At 55.3% G+C, this 14,854-nt stretch overlaps 1 protein-coding gene and 1 long non-coding RNA gene across 2 annotated transcripts; both read right to left on the bottom strand.

The window, feature by feature from the left end:
- Window positions 1–2,557: 2,557 nt before the first annotated feature.
- On the bottom strand, window positions 2,558–10,186 carry FHL3 (four and a half LIM domains 3). The gene is made up of 6 exons (XM_082686957.1): window positions 10,004–10,186; window positions 5,167–5,340; window positions 4,907–5,081; window positions 3,778–3,947; window positions 3,495–3,681; window positions 2,558–3,362 (listed from the first exon to the last, which is right to left on the bottom strand). The coding sequence occupies exons 2-6, from the start codon at window positions 5,320–5,322 to the stop codon at window positions 3,208–3,210; spliced, it is 843 nt and encodes a 280-aa protein (XP_082543083.1). The 5' UTR covers window positions 5,323–5,340; window positions 10,004–10,186; the 3' UTR covers window positions 2,558–3,207.
- A 4,020-nt stretch (window positions 10,187–14,206) lies between these two features.
- Window positions 14,207–14,805, bottom strand: LOC309842240. Its single transcript, XR_014299577.1, has 2 exons — window positions 14,690–14,805; window positions 14,207–14,502 (listed from the first exon to the last, which is right to left on the bottom strand). It is a non-coding gene; the product is annotated as an uncharacterized lncRNA (long non-coding RNA).
- Between the last annotated feature and the right edge of the window lie 49 nt (window positions 14,806–14,854).

Below are 14,854 nucleotides of genomic sequence, written 5' to 3' on the forward strand. Positions count from 1 at the left end.
GAGATATCCCAGAAGATCTGGTACAGGCGGGAAACTTTTCTTTGTGTGTACTCAGCATGAAAGGCTTTTTCTTAACATGTACATGTATTACTTTCACATTTTTGAAAAATGTTTATTTATTTATTTATTTGACACACACACACACACAGACACACACACACACACACAGATAGAGAGAGAGAGCCAGAGAGTATAAGCAGAGGGAATGGCAGAGGGAGAGGGAGAAGCAGGCTCTGCACTGAGCAGAGAGCCCAACCCTGGGATCATAACCTGAGCTGAAGGCAACTGCTTAACCGTCTGAGCCACCCCACCCCACTTTTGCATTTTAAAAAATAAACTTAAAACTCAAAATGAAAATATGTATGTACGTAAGCATGCTTAACAAAAAAGAACCAGGAGGCTGTAATATATCAAGGAATTATTAGTGATTTACCTATTGTCTTTACTTTTTGTAAGTCTCTAATTTTTCTAAAATAGGAATGCGTTGCCCGGCTAGCTCAGTCGGTAGAGCATGAGACTCTTAAAATAGGAATGCGTTGCTTTTTGTTTTTTAAAGTTTGAAAAATAACACAGGATGATAATGACTCTTGTCTTGCCGGCTCATGGGGTGTTTTGAGGGTTATATTTATGCCTAAAAATTTAAGCAAGATTTCAACCTTAAAGAGAGCACCCCTGGCAAAATTCACCAGAGGTGCCCCACCCCTCCCCAAAGAGGTGGGAAATCTCTATTTAAGACTGAAGACAATCTGTGTGTGTGTGTGTGTGTGTGTGTGTGTGTGTGTTTGGTAGGGTTTGGAATCTACCATATTTCATCAAATATGAGATGCCATCAAATGTTAATTCCACCATTATTTTATGTTCCACTAAGAAAGAAAAAATTGTTAAACTATGTCACATCTTCTACTATACAATGCATCTGGGTTTCCAAGATGTTAAATCTGAAAAATGTTTCTCTTGAAATCAATGACACCGTAACTGTGTATCTTTTCCTCTTAGTGGGGTGGACCACTTAAGCAAAAGCATTCACCTTCTTTCCCTTAAAGCCTTCTCCTTTGCCTTGAGCCAGTCACCAAGTCGTGCTTTTTTTCCACCCCGATGCCTCTTTACCTCTCTCCTCCACCAGTGCACCAGCTTCCAACAGAGCCTGCTCATCTTACCCCTGCTATCCATTATTCATGCTGTAGCCCGAGTGATCACTTATGCCCCTGCTTAAACATTTCCACTGGCTGCCTTACCCGTAGGGTGAGGTCTGTTTCACTTGGCATTAAATTTTTTGCGACCTGGCCTCTGCTTGCCATTTTAGTCTCTCGGCACTTCCTCCGAATGAAATTATTTGCTGCTGCCCGAAGCGCCATATGTTTTTTCAGCTCGCCCTTTCTTTGCACCAGCTGTTTTCTATGCTCGGACGACTCTTCCTCAACAAGTATTTATTGAACACGTAGTAAGTACCAGGAGCTGAGAACAGTAGTGCGAGCAAGGCAGGCGCGAGCCCAGTTCTCGAAGAAGCCGATGGGAGAGACAAAAATGTAAACATGTAATTATTAATTATAAGCACGCGTGGTGGGTATTTGTAAAGGTTTGTTGAACATGTCAACCACAGCCCCAGAAAGTTAGGGATTCGAATCCGCCCGGGAGGCAGTATGAAAGGAATCTACCTGTGACTACCTAGGTGACTTTGTGGAACTGCCGAGTGGAGTCTCCACCTCTGTGGAGTGGAAAAATGCGCGCCCCGCAGGATTTCTGGGAGCATTTAGTGTGAGATACAGATGATCACGCGGGTCAGCCGGACCCGTGGGCCCCTCCGTGGCGCCGGTCCCCACCCCAGGAGGCGGCGAGCGGGACCAGGAGCTCCCTAAGCCGCGCGCCCGGCGCGGGCGCACCAGTGTGCCTCCGACCGTTCGGGGGCCGAGGGCGGGGCAGGGGCCGCCGGCGTCGGACGCCGGCAGAGGGGAGCAGCGCTCCGCCCCATCTCCCCACTTTGGGGGACAGCCCCCCTCTCTCATTCCCGCCTCCGCCCCTGAATCACGGGGGGGCGGGGCCGTGACCCATTCATGCCGGGAATCGGATCCAGATGTTCCCGCGGCGCGTGCAGCTGCATCCTTGCCTTTTTTGGCAAAAAACGTGCGGCCGCGAGCGGTTCCCGGGCCGCCTCCGCTAATCCTCGGGAAGAGGGGGAAGGGGGTTGGGGGTCTGGGTCCAGACTGGGAATCCGCACGGGGTGCTCTGCGGGATTTGGGAAGGCCTGCTAAAAGAGGGGGGCGGTTTGTATTGCATTGGGGAACCCACCGCCAACTCCACTGGAGTCCGGGACCTCCCCCAAACCCCTCCCACCCCCACCCGGAGGAAAAAGCCCTTTGCCAGCACTGGGGAGGCTGGTTAAGCCTGAGAGGGACGGTAGCAGCGTCGGGGATCCCAGTTCTCCGGAGATTTCCCACCCCGTGGCCCAGCAGCTTCCTCCTCTGCCCTGCACGGAGGAGGTCTGGAAGAGCCTGAGTCTCCCGGTCTGCGAGGGAACCCCCCACCCCCCCACCCGCGGACAAACACAGAGAGGCCTTCTCTTCCTCACACTGCTTTATTGCAGAATCTGGAAGAGGGGGGAATGAACCAATTCCACCCCTCTGCCCATCTCTGGGCAAAACGGAGCGCAAACAAAATGAGAAAACACTCGACAGACACGGACTGGGCAAAACCCTGTGCTCTAGGATCCCCTTAAACAGTGAACCCCTGATTTGCTGCCTAGAGAGCCCCAGCCCTGGGGATACGGTGGGATTGGGGGTGGGGAGGATCAAGCCTGAGAAGAGTCCACTTCTGAGGGCTTCTCAGGCACCCATAGAAGACCTAAAGTCTCTGGAAAGAAGTCTAGATTGAAGGGGGCCTGGGTCCCAGAGTCCAGGTTTGGAGGGTTGGATAGAGAGCCCTGATCTGGGGAGAGGTCTTGGTCTGGGCACCAGACTGTGGGGAAAGGGCTGAATCCTGAAGTCCAGGCTGGCGAAAGGGATTTGAACCATGGAGGCTCCATAAAGGTCCAGGTTTGGGGGCCCTGGGTCAGGGAGTACCGGTATGGGGGTGTTGGAGTGGGGAAGCTAAATCCTGGAGCCCAGGAGGAGCCCTGATTTGAGGAGGGGCTGGGTCCCAAAGATGGTATGGAAAAGGAGCCTTAGTCCTTGGAGCCCTGGTTTGGGAGGCCCTGGGCCCCGGAGTCCTGGCTCAGGGCCCTGCCTGGCTGCAACCCTGGCACAGCACTTGGTCTCCATCCGGCACAAAGCCTTGGCCCACCAGGGAGGTGGAGCAGCGGGCGCAGGAGAAGCAGCTGTGGTGCCAGTGGCGGTCTTCAAAGGACACATACTTGCCTCCGCCGAGTCCTGGAGGGAGGCTGGAGGTTAGCTCTGAGGATCCAGAGCATAGTCCTGTCCCTCAGACTCACCCCATTCCAGATCCCGATCCCATTCCTTTGCTTGCACCCTACCCGCCATGCTCATTGACCCATGTCGCACCTGTGATGGGGCTTTTGCAACTGCTGCACTTGGGTGCAAAGAGTTCTCCAAAACAGGCCACGCAGTAGGGATCATCATCCCGGGAGGTGAACTGCTGCCCTGCCAGGGGCGTCTGGCATCCCGTGCAGACCAGGCATTCTCGATGCCAGGGCTGGTCACGGTAGGTCACGCCGCCTTGCGTCAGCGTCTGTGGGGGCAGCACCGGTCAGCAGTGGGGAGCGGTGATCCCCACCCTGGGACAGAGCCTTGCTCACTCCCCACCCCCGACCGGCCCTGCCCCCACCTTGCTGCAGCGCGCACAGCGAGGGGCAAACTTGTTCTCATAGCAGGGGACGCAGTAGTGAGCACCCTTGTCCGGCACGAAGGAACGGGAGCCGAGAGGCTGTTCACAGCCGCTGCACAGGAAGCAATGCTCGTGCCACGTCTGGCCTCCATATTCCAGCTTCCGGGACCCTGTGGGGAACAGGGGTCCCTCTCAGAGGCTGGGTCCCAAGCTCCTGAGGGCTGCCCTCTGCTGCCCCCGAGAAGAGACCCCGCTGTTCCCAAAGCCTAAGCTGGGTGGCATCCACACACACGCATCAGGACCCTCACCACCCGTATGGCACCCATGACCCGCTCCTCCCCAAGACGACACATGCTAGGCCCCCAGAATCTAGACGCGAGGGTCTGGCATGTGTGAAGTCCCCACATGTGCTAGATAGGACCACGTCAGCATCCACCAGGCCTCCATGTCATAGGCACGATGACTCAGCACATGCTAAGCCCTTACACACCAGACACGATAGCTTTAGCACACCTGCAAAGACCCAGGTGCACTACGCCAGCGAGTCTCTGCCCCTACTGGATTCTAATACCGGGCACCTGGATTCAGTACATGCGAAGCCTTGGTATCTACTAATCATGTCATTGTCCACATGTCCTCAGCCCTCACCTATCTATGAGGAATGAAGGTCACCATACATGTTAGGCCCTGTTTACCCATCTCTACCAAGCCCTGATGCGCCCAGCAGGATGGTCTCACTGAACTCCTCGCTCCTAGTGTACTAAATACACAGGTGTGTTTCAAGCTTGTCAGTCTGCCCATGCATGGTAAGCCCACAGGTTTGTACCAGGTCTGGCACATGTTAAACCTTTAGGAACATTCCAAGCATGTGGGTTCCTGCACATGCTAAGCGCTCATGTGTATCCCTGGGCATGCCAGTCCCTGGGCACGCTCATCTCCCACGAGTGTACAGGCAGGACTGGTCCTGTACGTGCTCAATTTCCAAAAAGATGCCATGCGTGCAGGTCTTTGTAATACTAAGCCTCCCGGGATGCACCGTACACGTGCCCGTCCCTTGGCCATGAACGGAGCCGGCGCAGAGGCCTGGCATCAGGGCGGCAGGTGCATGGCGGGGCCTCCAGGGACGTACCGGGCATGACGGTCTCCCCGCAGGCGGAGCACTGTGACGAGAAGGCGCTGCAGTAGCAATCATTGCAGAGCAGCTCGTTGTCCTGGCAGGTGAAGGGCTCGTCGGCCAGGGAGCGCTTACAGCGGCAGCAGCGGAAGCAGCCCTCATGGAAGTGGCGGTCTTCATAGAACAGCTCCTGCAGGGAGCATGGCAGGGGCCTGGCACCCGTGCCCCTCTGCCAGCCTCCACCCACTCCTTGCCCGGTCTGGTCCAGTCCTTACCCTGGAGTCGTGCCCGATAAGCTGCTGGCACTCGGCACAGGTGTTGGCAAAGGTGCTGTCATAGCAGGGCACACAGTAGGGGCCATCGTCCGTCTGGATGTATTTGCGGCCATACAGGCTCTCACTGCATTTTGCACAGTCAAAGGCCTCGCTCATGGTGGCTGTGAGTGAGCCCTGCCAGGTGCCAAAGGTGGGGCATGGGTCACCCAGTCGGGCTGTGGCTTAGCCCCTTGCCAAAGCCCTTTGTGTAAAAAACAACAACCACAACAACAACAAGCCCAAGAGACCAGGCCTAAGAAATGTGGGGTCCAAACAGCAGATGATGAAGATGGGGGTGCTTCTGGAAAGCCAGTTGTGCATGTTTACTTCTGTATTTAACGGCGTGTGAGGCGGGGGAGAAGGGGTCAGGAAAAAATCAGGAAGCAGAAGTTGTTTTCTTATCTGAGCCTTGGCAGATCTGGGGGGAGGGGGCTTTTCCTGGGTCAGTGACTCATTTCCTGCCCCAGCCTGAGTTTAGCTTCTACTGTCCCTACTGTCCCCAAAGGGACAGGAGCAGGGGCAGAGAGTCACCCCACTCTCTATGGCGAGTGAAGAGCACTCCCGCCCTCTTCTGACTCCCAGGAAGGGGCCTTAGGGATATGGAAAAAGGAACCTCCACTCAGAGCTCCCGGAGTGAGGAGCTTAGGGATATGAATGGGCTGTGCCCGCCCTCTCCCGGTCCAGAAGCCAGTGGAATGTTAGAGGGATATTGGGCCATGAATGGTGGAGGTGGAAGTCACCTCGGGCCTCCTTCCGTCCGGGAGAATCAGCCCAAGCAAGGACTTCAGAGGCTCAGGCTAGGTTTAAGCAGGAAGGAAATCCTGTAAGCTGGACACAGCCAAGCTTCCCCAGCTGGACCCTCTGCCCTCACCCCATGCAGCCCCTGCTGGGTCTCTTGGTCACACCAGCCTGGGCAGCCTTGGCCTGCACATCTGCAGCAGCTGTGGCAGAAGGATGGCTAGATGTCGGGTTTGGCCAGCAACAGGGGCAAGAAAAAGGAAGTGAGATGCCTGGGGAGGGACGGGGAACTGAAGACAGGGATTACGTAGCATGCCCCTGCCATCTCCAGCCAGGCATCCCTCCTGGCAGATCTTTCCAGTCCCCTGGGTCATTATTTCCTTCCCCCTGCCTCTGGGAGAAACAGCGTCTCCCCAGCTTTTCTGGTTTCTGAGGGTTTGGGGTAGGGGGAGTAGAGGGTGAGGGAATGGGAGCCACAGAAGACATTTTCTCCCCAATCAGGCCCCCTCTTGGGTGGGGAGTCAGGCAAGGGGGAGCCCTCAGAGCTGCTGCTGCAGAACCCAGCCCCAGCCCCCACCAAACCTCAGACACTTTCCATTTTCTCAGGAACAAAGCATGTTTGCGGGATGAGGTCATCCACACAGCTGCCTCTGGAACAGGAGCATAGGGAGTGGGGGGGCAGGGAAGTGGGGTTCCCAGTCCCTTCTGCTGCCCCTGACTCCAGTCTCTAGCCCCAGGTTCAGAGCTCCCCGCCCCCAGCGTCCTCCGTCATGAAGCCTGCTTTCTAAGGGCTGGGATCCCTGGCTGGGTGGAGAGGAACCACCAGGATTCATGGGAAGGGGATGTTCTCACAGCTGCAGAGGAGCCTGGAGAGGACAAAGGAACCCACCAACCCACTACCCACCCCCCCACCCCCCCCACCCCGTCACCACTAACTGGCAGTCCCCAGAGCCTGCCCAGGCTCAAGCTGAAGGAAAAGTGCTCCTTTTCTCGGCCACCCCCAGTGGGAAATTCTGGCCAAGAAGCATTGCTCTGGCTTGGAGTTCAGATTCCAGGTGCCAGCAAACGCCCAAGCCTGGAGGGCCTGGCTCTTGAAGGGATGTTCTGTGAACTCAAAGCTGCCCTTCTGTACAATGTGTGTGTTGGGGGGGGGAATACAAAGTTCATACCCCAGGCCAGGCCGTGAGGCCTCCAGGGGCTGAGATCTTCAGAGAGCAGATTCTGGAGGAGAGCTATGCTGTACAGTAGAGGGTAGCCCTCTTTCTTGGTCCACTCCCCACCAGTCAGGCTGGGTTTCCTCTGGCCCAGCATCTGAGGGTTGCCTGGGCTGTCAGCCACTGGGCAGCAGGGGGCAACACAGGTGGAGCGTGTGGCTGTGGTCTGTCCGGGAGTGACCCGAGTCTTTTCCTTCCTTCCTGGCGTGGCCCACAGCAGCCATCACCTTCCCGGGCCCAGGCTAGCCCTGGGGCCACACCCTGGGAGGCAGTCACCACTCTGAAACAGGGGCACCCCAAATAGGGTATGGGCATGGCTTCTGTTTACTTCCCAGAATCCCCCAGGCTCTTAGTCTGTCCAGCTGGATGCTAATGAGGACAGAGTGAAGGGCACAATCAAGGCCCACCTGTCCCTGCCCATCCCCCTCCCTCACCATCTCCCTCCTACTTTCCCTGGCAGGGCTAGGGGACTGAAGACAGCCAGTCTTATATTCCTTCATGGCTAGTGGGGTATGGGGGGGGGTGCAAGGGGAGACTGCTCAGTCTGCCAGATGGTTCTCAGTCCCTGCTTCCACCAACACACACACACCCCTACACCTGACCCAGACACACACACATCTGACACATCCTGGTGAACCTTCCAGAGCTCAGAACGGCTGGATAAATGGCTGAGGCATGTGGCTTACAGAGGCTCAAATGTGGCATGTGGATCTGAATCCTGACTTCTTCGCTTACTAGCTGGGTGATCTTGGGCAAGTCACTTAAGGTCCCTGGGCCTGTTTCCTTATCTAAGCTTACCTCCTACTCCTGCGGTTGCTGTCAGGCTGAAATGTTGGTGCTTGGAAAGCACCTGGCAGAAAGTGAGTAGTCAGTAAAATGGTAGCCGTTGGTGTTTTTATTATTAGCCCCTCACACACCAGGGGTCAGAGAAGTTTCTGAGCCAGGCCTGGGTCAGGGAGCTGGCCTGGGTTTTGACCTGGAAGTTCTCAGGGTAGACCCACGGATAGAACAAAGAGCCCTCCTGCTGCCCCAGCCCTGTTCTGCTGGGAGAAGTAAAGATGCCCAGGACGTGGCCAGGGAGCTCAGTGGGACCAGCCTGACCCCAGAGAGACCCGTCACCCGGGTACACAGGTATAAGTACCTGCACGATGTCCTGCTTTGCACGAAATGCCATCCTATCCACCATTTCACCATATCTCACAGAAGACAGGCAGGATAGGGGATCATTCCCATCTTACAGTTGAGCATAGAAACCAGGGACAAGCCAGGCCCAAGGTCACTCAGGTCTCAGAAAGGCCTGCTTTCCAGCCTGGAGCCCTTTCCTGTTTTTCTCCCTAAAATTGCTGCAGTGGCAGTAAAGGGGGTGGTCAACACTTAAGAGCAGGGGTATGGGAGATACGGGGTGACATCACCAGCACAGGAACCTCACTCTTCTCCCCCAGCTGCCAACCCTGCTGTTGGAAGACACCCAGAAGCCTTTCCAACTACCCATGCCAACCGCTCAACTCCTTTGCCCCCCTCCACCATGCACTGTCCAGGAGGACCCTGGCCAGGTCCCACAGCTGTGAGTTAGGATCAGAACAGACCCCTCCCCCAGCTCCCATGAACTGACAGGAGATTTAAGGGGAGAAACCTAATTCCCCCCACCCCCTCACCTCCTGCTATCAGGCACCAACCCCAAACTTTTCCTTCTCTCCTCTCCTCCCCCCATGGGGCCTAGGAGTCAAAGGAGTATAGGGGAAGGGGGGTGGGAAGCAGGATCCAGCAGCTGCCTTGGGGACAGCAGAGGAACAGTTCATTCACCCTGAGTCCCCCAGGGCTGAAGCAGCCCGTCCAAGATGTGAGTTTAAAAATAAGTTGGGCTGTCTTGGTATATGCCTGGGGCTCCTTTTTGATCTCAGTCTGTCTCAGGTCCTCTGCCTCACAGGGGTCTGGCTGGCCCAGAGTTTATGTTTCCCCACATTGTTGCTTCCCAGTCTTTCAGGCCAGAGTCTTTACAGGTCTGTCTGGGAAGCTGTCAATGCGCCCCCATCAAAGCCAGCTCTGCCCCACTCAGCCAGTCAGTTCCTCTGCACACTTGAGCGGTCTTTCTGTTTTGCGTTTATCTCTCTGGCTGGTTAGCTCCCAATGCCCCCGCACACCCCCGCGGGTTTCTACCCCTGGACACCCAAATCTTGGTACCTGAGTCTCTCTGAGGGGTTCCTACCCCTTCTCTCACTTAGCACCTCTGTTGCTGAGTGTCTCTGTCTCCAGTTTCTGGAGGGTTCTCTAGGCCTCACAGAGGCTAATCTATCACGAGGCTAACGAATCTTAGGCTTCAGCGCCCCTCACTTGCCAAAGACCCTGCAAAGCCCCGGGAAGGTCGCTACAACGTGTCCACGGGGGGCAATGCACGCTTCTCCTTCAGATGCTCCGCTCCACAAAACCTGGGTCGGTCCCTCTGCCTCGGGTCTGCCTCTCGGTGACTCTACCGCCAAGCCTCTGTCCTTTCCTCGGGTATCCCTGCAGCCTCCTGTCTAAGCCTGACTCTCCTGTCCCAGTCTCGGTCGCGCTCCACCGGGCTTTCTGGGAGCCTCAGTTTTTCGAACCCTCCGGGTGGCTCGCTTCACTCTGGCTTCTCCGTTTCAAACTTGGCCCCCTCCCCCGCCCAAGTCTCGGAGCAGCCACCGCCCCGCTTGCAGTCCAGGATCAGTGCGATCCGGGAGGCACCCTCCGGGGCTCAGCGCCCCCGCGCCGCCCGCTCCCAGCGCGCTCCGAGTCATCTCGGCCGGACCCGGGTCGGGAGCAGGGGGCGGCGGCTGGGGCAGGGAGCGGGGATTCGGAGCCGGGTTCGGCGGGGAGCTCACCTCGAAGCGGGCGGCGGCGGAGGGGAAGCCGGGCCGCGCGTCCCTCGCCGGCTCGTACCTGCGGGCCGGGCAGGGCTGGGGCAGAGCAAGGCGCCCGCGAGGCTGCCGGCTGCACACGGACTGTGTGGGCGAGTGGGAGCATTGCCCCAACCCCTCCCCGAGGAAGTGCGCGCGGGGCCCGCCCCGCCCGGACCCCGCCCCCTGGCCGCCCCAGGCCGCGGGGTGGGGACCCCGCCCCGGCCCCGCATCCCAGAGGCTGGGGGCCAGACCCCGCCCACATCTCCTTTTTGCGCTGGAGCCCGCTCCAGGTCCCCTGGGCTGGCCCAGTTTAACCTGGCTCTCCCAACCTTCCCGGGTGGCCAGGACCCCGCCCCCGTCCTCTCTTCGCTTTCGCCTTACTCTCCCCCTGCCTTCCCCTCTCTTACCGGCAGCCAGCGGGAGACTGCTCTACTCCATCTCAAGGAAGGGGTACAGTACCCAGCAGACCAAACCAAGGTCCATTAGGGGACCAAGAGTCCCTGCCTCTTCGTGAGTGCGCCCCTCCCCCCGCTTCCAGCTTACCCCCCACTCCCACCCCGGGGGTCACACCTAGACCGAGTTTGTAAGAGTATTTAATCGAGCCTGGGAGAGAGGGTGGTTTTGATTCTGTCGTCAGGGCCCTACCAGTGGGAACCAAGGTGTTCTCTGGCAACAAGCAGTGAAGAGAAGACCCCCTAACCCCGGAGAGGACCTTGACCTTCAAAGCGCTTGATTTCAGGGCTCTGAGTGGCAAAAACAGAAGTAACCAACTCCTCACCTCCAGCCGCGTCCTGGGACAGAGAAGTTTGGCCTTGGTTTCCACAGTGCCCAGGAATAGTTTTGACCTTTGAAGCCCAGGGGAGACCCTAATCCTTGGCCTCATGGTTTTTGGATTTCTCAGGGAGGGGTGTGAAGCGTGTGCTCAGATGGGGCACTGCAGGGTTGGTGGAGGGAAGTGGAGGGAACCCCTCCTCCCCCACCTCTACAGTTTCCAATCCTCTGGCTTCCTCCCTGTGCCTGGGAGGGAGGACTGGCGCCTGCCAGGGACACAAGGCCCCTCCAGGTCCTTGAGGCCAACTCCCCTGGGATCCTCAGGCTTGTCACTAGGCATAAATAGCCTCGATGTAGAAGGGTGGGGGAGGGAGGAGGAGGCTCTGCTGTGCTGTTTGCAAAACAAGAGACAACAAACCAACCCTAGAAATAACCTCAGCATCGGAGATTCAGGTGCCCACAGAGGATCTCCCATCCCCCAGGCTGGATCCAGCCAAGTTCTCAGAGCAGAGACTCATTCCCATCCAGGCTGGAGCTCCTGAATTCCTTCCACTCCCATCTCTGAATCATGTGCTTGCCTTCCTGGATCCCAAGTCACCCTTGAGGCCAGGTTTCCTTCCAAAATCAAACTAATTGCTTTATTATTGTTCCTGATACCTGGACTGTAAGTGCCATGAGGGCAGGGACTAGGTCCTTCTTGTTCACTACCCCATTCCCAGTACTTACTCTGAAGTCAGCACATAATAAATATCTGATGAATGAATGAATGGCACTGCTTCAGTTTGCACTCCTCTCTACCTCAGTTTGGACCACAGGTACCTGCTAACCAGAGTCCAGGGAGTAAGCAGCCCGCCCATGGGTGGGCCCTTTCTCTGGGCTTTGTCTTGAAGGTGTAGGTGACTCCTAGACCTGGGGAGGGCAGGGAAGATTGCCTGGTTGGAGTAGATGACAAGGCAGGGTCTGATCTGGGGTAAGGAGAGGGCAAAGATGAGCCGCTTTCAGAGAGGGAGGGCTTAAGACTGAGTAAGGAAGGTGACGGATCAAAGATAGAGTTGGAGTCTCTAGTGTTTCCTCACGGCTTGAACCTCTGCTGAACAGCCTTAATAAGAGTTGGCATGTCCTGAGTTCTCTGCACCAGTCCCTCCCTGCCTAAACACTTTGCATATATATATATAAAGATACACTTTAAAATATATATATTTAGGGGCACCTGGGTGGCTCAGTGGGTTAAAGCCTCTGCCTTCGGCTCAGGTCATGATCTCAGGTTCCTGAGATCAAGCCCCGCATCAGTCTCTCTGCTCAGCAGGGAGCCTGCTTCCCAGCTCTCTCTCTGCCTGCCTCTCTGCCTACTTGTGATCTCTGTAGGTCAAATAAATAAATAAAATCTTAAAAAACATATATATATATATATTTAAAAGATTTTAAATAAATATCTATATCTTTTGGCAGAGAGAGATACAGTGAGAGAGGGAAGGAACACAAGTAGGGGGAGTGGGAGAGGGAGAAGCAGGCCTCCTGCTGAGTTAGGAGCCTGACACGGGGCTCCATCCCAGGACCCTGGATCATGACCTGAGCTGAAGGAAGATGCTCAAAGACTGAGCCACCCAGGTGCCCCAGCACTTGGCATACATTAATGTACTTGATTATCCCACAACTGTATGAAATGTGTATTCTTATTCCCATTTTAAGGTTGAGAAAATGGAGGTACAGAGAGAATAAGTAACCTGCCAAAGGCGACAGAGCTAATAATGGCAAAGGCTGGATTCAAATCCACACAATCAAATGTCAGAGCTCCTTATGCTACAAAGGGCTTAACCGGCAGGCCCTGCAGCCTCTTTTGTCACTCAACCTCTTTACGCTTCATTTGCTCATCCCTTAAGAGTGCTTGACTCCCTGTCTCCCAGCATTCTCATGAGTATTAGAGGTGAGTACACAGTAGGTATTGAGTATGTGGGACTCACTCGGCCCAACACATTCCCTTTCATGGTCCAGTGTTAAGGTTCTGCTGCTTGGATTGGGAGTCAGGAGGCCAGAGAAAATTAGATTTTTGGCTTGGGCCAGCCTGGGGGAGGGACACTGGTAGAGGGCAGGGGCTATGTGTCTTTTCCCCTCCCCATTTCTAGCTCTCCAGTGGGCTCACATTTCCCTTGGCCCAGGAGGACTACGTGCCCCAGGGAGGTCTAGGGATCAACCACATGGACTCCCTGTTCCCATTTCCCATCAGTCCTCCCCCCCTTCTCTAGGGAACAGGTGTGTCTGAGCTGGGGCTGGAAGAAGAGCCTGATTGCTGGATGACTAGCCTTGGGTGAGTGGGATCTGGCAATCCCTTCGCCCCTCAGGAAGCCCCCACACACCCTTCCTTATCTCATGCTGGAGGAGGTCTCACTCTGGGTCTTCTGGCTGTTCTCTCACCTTGGAAGCATTTTTTAAAGAGGAGCCCCTGAGTGACAACTGACAGGCCTCTCTTGGTTTCCTGTGGGTGCTGAATCACTCCCCGATGCTTGTGATCACAAGCCCTTCTTTCCCCAGTGAGAAAACTTCCTTCCTTCTCTGGGCGTATTGCCCACTCTTACCCACTGGGCTGCCTGGAGCCCCCGCCTGGCCTCATGGCTTAGCAGACACCCTTTCAGATTGCCCAGAAACACTATTCTCATGAACCCAAGCCTCGCCATACTCTGTGGGTGTAGAGGGTGAAGTGAGTGACTTCTAAAGAGTATGCAGGGTTGGGGGTGGGTGGGGCGGGAGAATTAACCTGTTAAATGCCCTCTACAAGCAAGGCACCATGCTAAGTGTTAGTCATTGCCTCCTTCGGTTCTCACAAAAGCGGTATGAATTGGTTATGTTATTATTTCTGTCTGATAGGATAGGAGGTGGAGCTCAGAGAATTTGACCACGTACCCTAAATCCAAGCTGATAGCGGTGGCTGTGCGATTCAAACCCAAGGCTGATTCCTGGGTCCCTTAAAGGAGCTGGGGCTGGAATGGTGGATCAGATCACGAAGGGCCTTGTCTTTCAACGGTTAAGTCACAAATGCGGTGCAAGTTTGTTAATGTCTATGACCTGAGTTGGGCAAAAGGCTCAGATTGAGAGGCAGGAAAAAACTTTTCACATGGCAGATCTCAGCTACTTTCAGCTTTGTCATGCCCACCCGTCTGCTGGACTGGCACCTCCGGGGACTGAGGAGAGAATTTCCTCGGAGAGCCTCAGTGGGAGGCGTGAGCTCTGTCACGACAAATGGGTGCAATTGCTGAACTCACTGAGGGTTAGCTTCATGTGATAGAAAAGAAAACCAAACACCTCTGAAGTGCCCTACGGTGCCCAACCCTCTCTCTAGCCTTACTGGTAGCTTTAGTAACAACAACAACAACCATTGCTCCAATTGATTGTGAACTCGTTCAAGGGGTGAAGACAGCATTAAGCACTTTAAACGTATTAGTTCTTTTAATCCTTACAACAATTCCGTGGACATACTATTATTACTATCATTTTACAGATGGGGAGATCGAGGTTCATTGAAGCTAATTTTGCCTTGGCTGGTGGCAGTTAGGATCAGAACACACCTCTGCGGTTTTTGGTCCTAATCGTTACATTATACCACCTCTGAAACTCATTCTGTCAGCCAGCCATTCCTTCAGGGTGTGAGGGACTCAAAGCTTTTAACTACCGCCGGGAGAGAACTCCTGCATTCAGCTGTGAGCCTCCCGACAGTCCTGTGAAGCAAGCAGAACACGCTATTATTATCCTTGTTTTATGGACGAGAAAAATGATGCTCATTAAAATCAAAGACCTGTCAAAAGTCACACAGCTGGTAAATGGCAGAGCCAAACATGGCTTTAAATTCTCCTGTCTATAGGGTGCGCTTTCCCGCACAGGATAAAAAATTCACACGACTCGTACCTTGTCACGCACGGCATAAATCGGGTAATTGGAGCGGAGCGATAGGTGACTGCGCATGCGCACACCCAAGCCCTGCTCAGCCCGAGGGCAGTGCCAGCCACGTGTTCCCAGGAGCCAACGCGGAGCCGAGCGCGAAAACGAGATCTCGGTACACGTGCACAAGTT

This window comes from Mustela nivalis (genome assembly GCF_964662115.1).
Source record: "Mustela nivalis genome assembly, chromosome: 10".
NCBI lineage: Eukaryota > Metazoa > Chordata > Mammalia > Carnivora > Mustelidae > Mustela > Mustela nivalis.

Bases quoted from the DNA above. Each gene is read 5' to 3' on its own strand.
- FHL3 (XM_082686957.1), bottom strand. From the start codon at position 5,322: ATGAGCGAGGCCTTTGACTGTGCAAAATGCAGTGAGAGCCTGTATGGC. The intron at 5,082-5,166 runs GTAAGGACTGGA...TGCTCCCTGCAG, and splicing joins TTATCGGGCACGACTCCAGG to GAGCTGTTCTATGAAGACCG. The intron at 3,363-3,494 runs GTGCGACATGGG...GCCTCCCTCCAG, and splicing joins TTGCAAAAGCCCCATCACAG to GACTCGGCGGAGGCAAGTAT.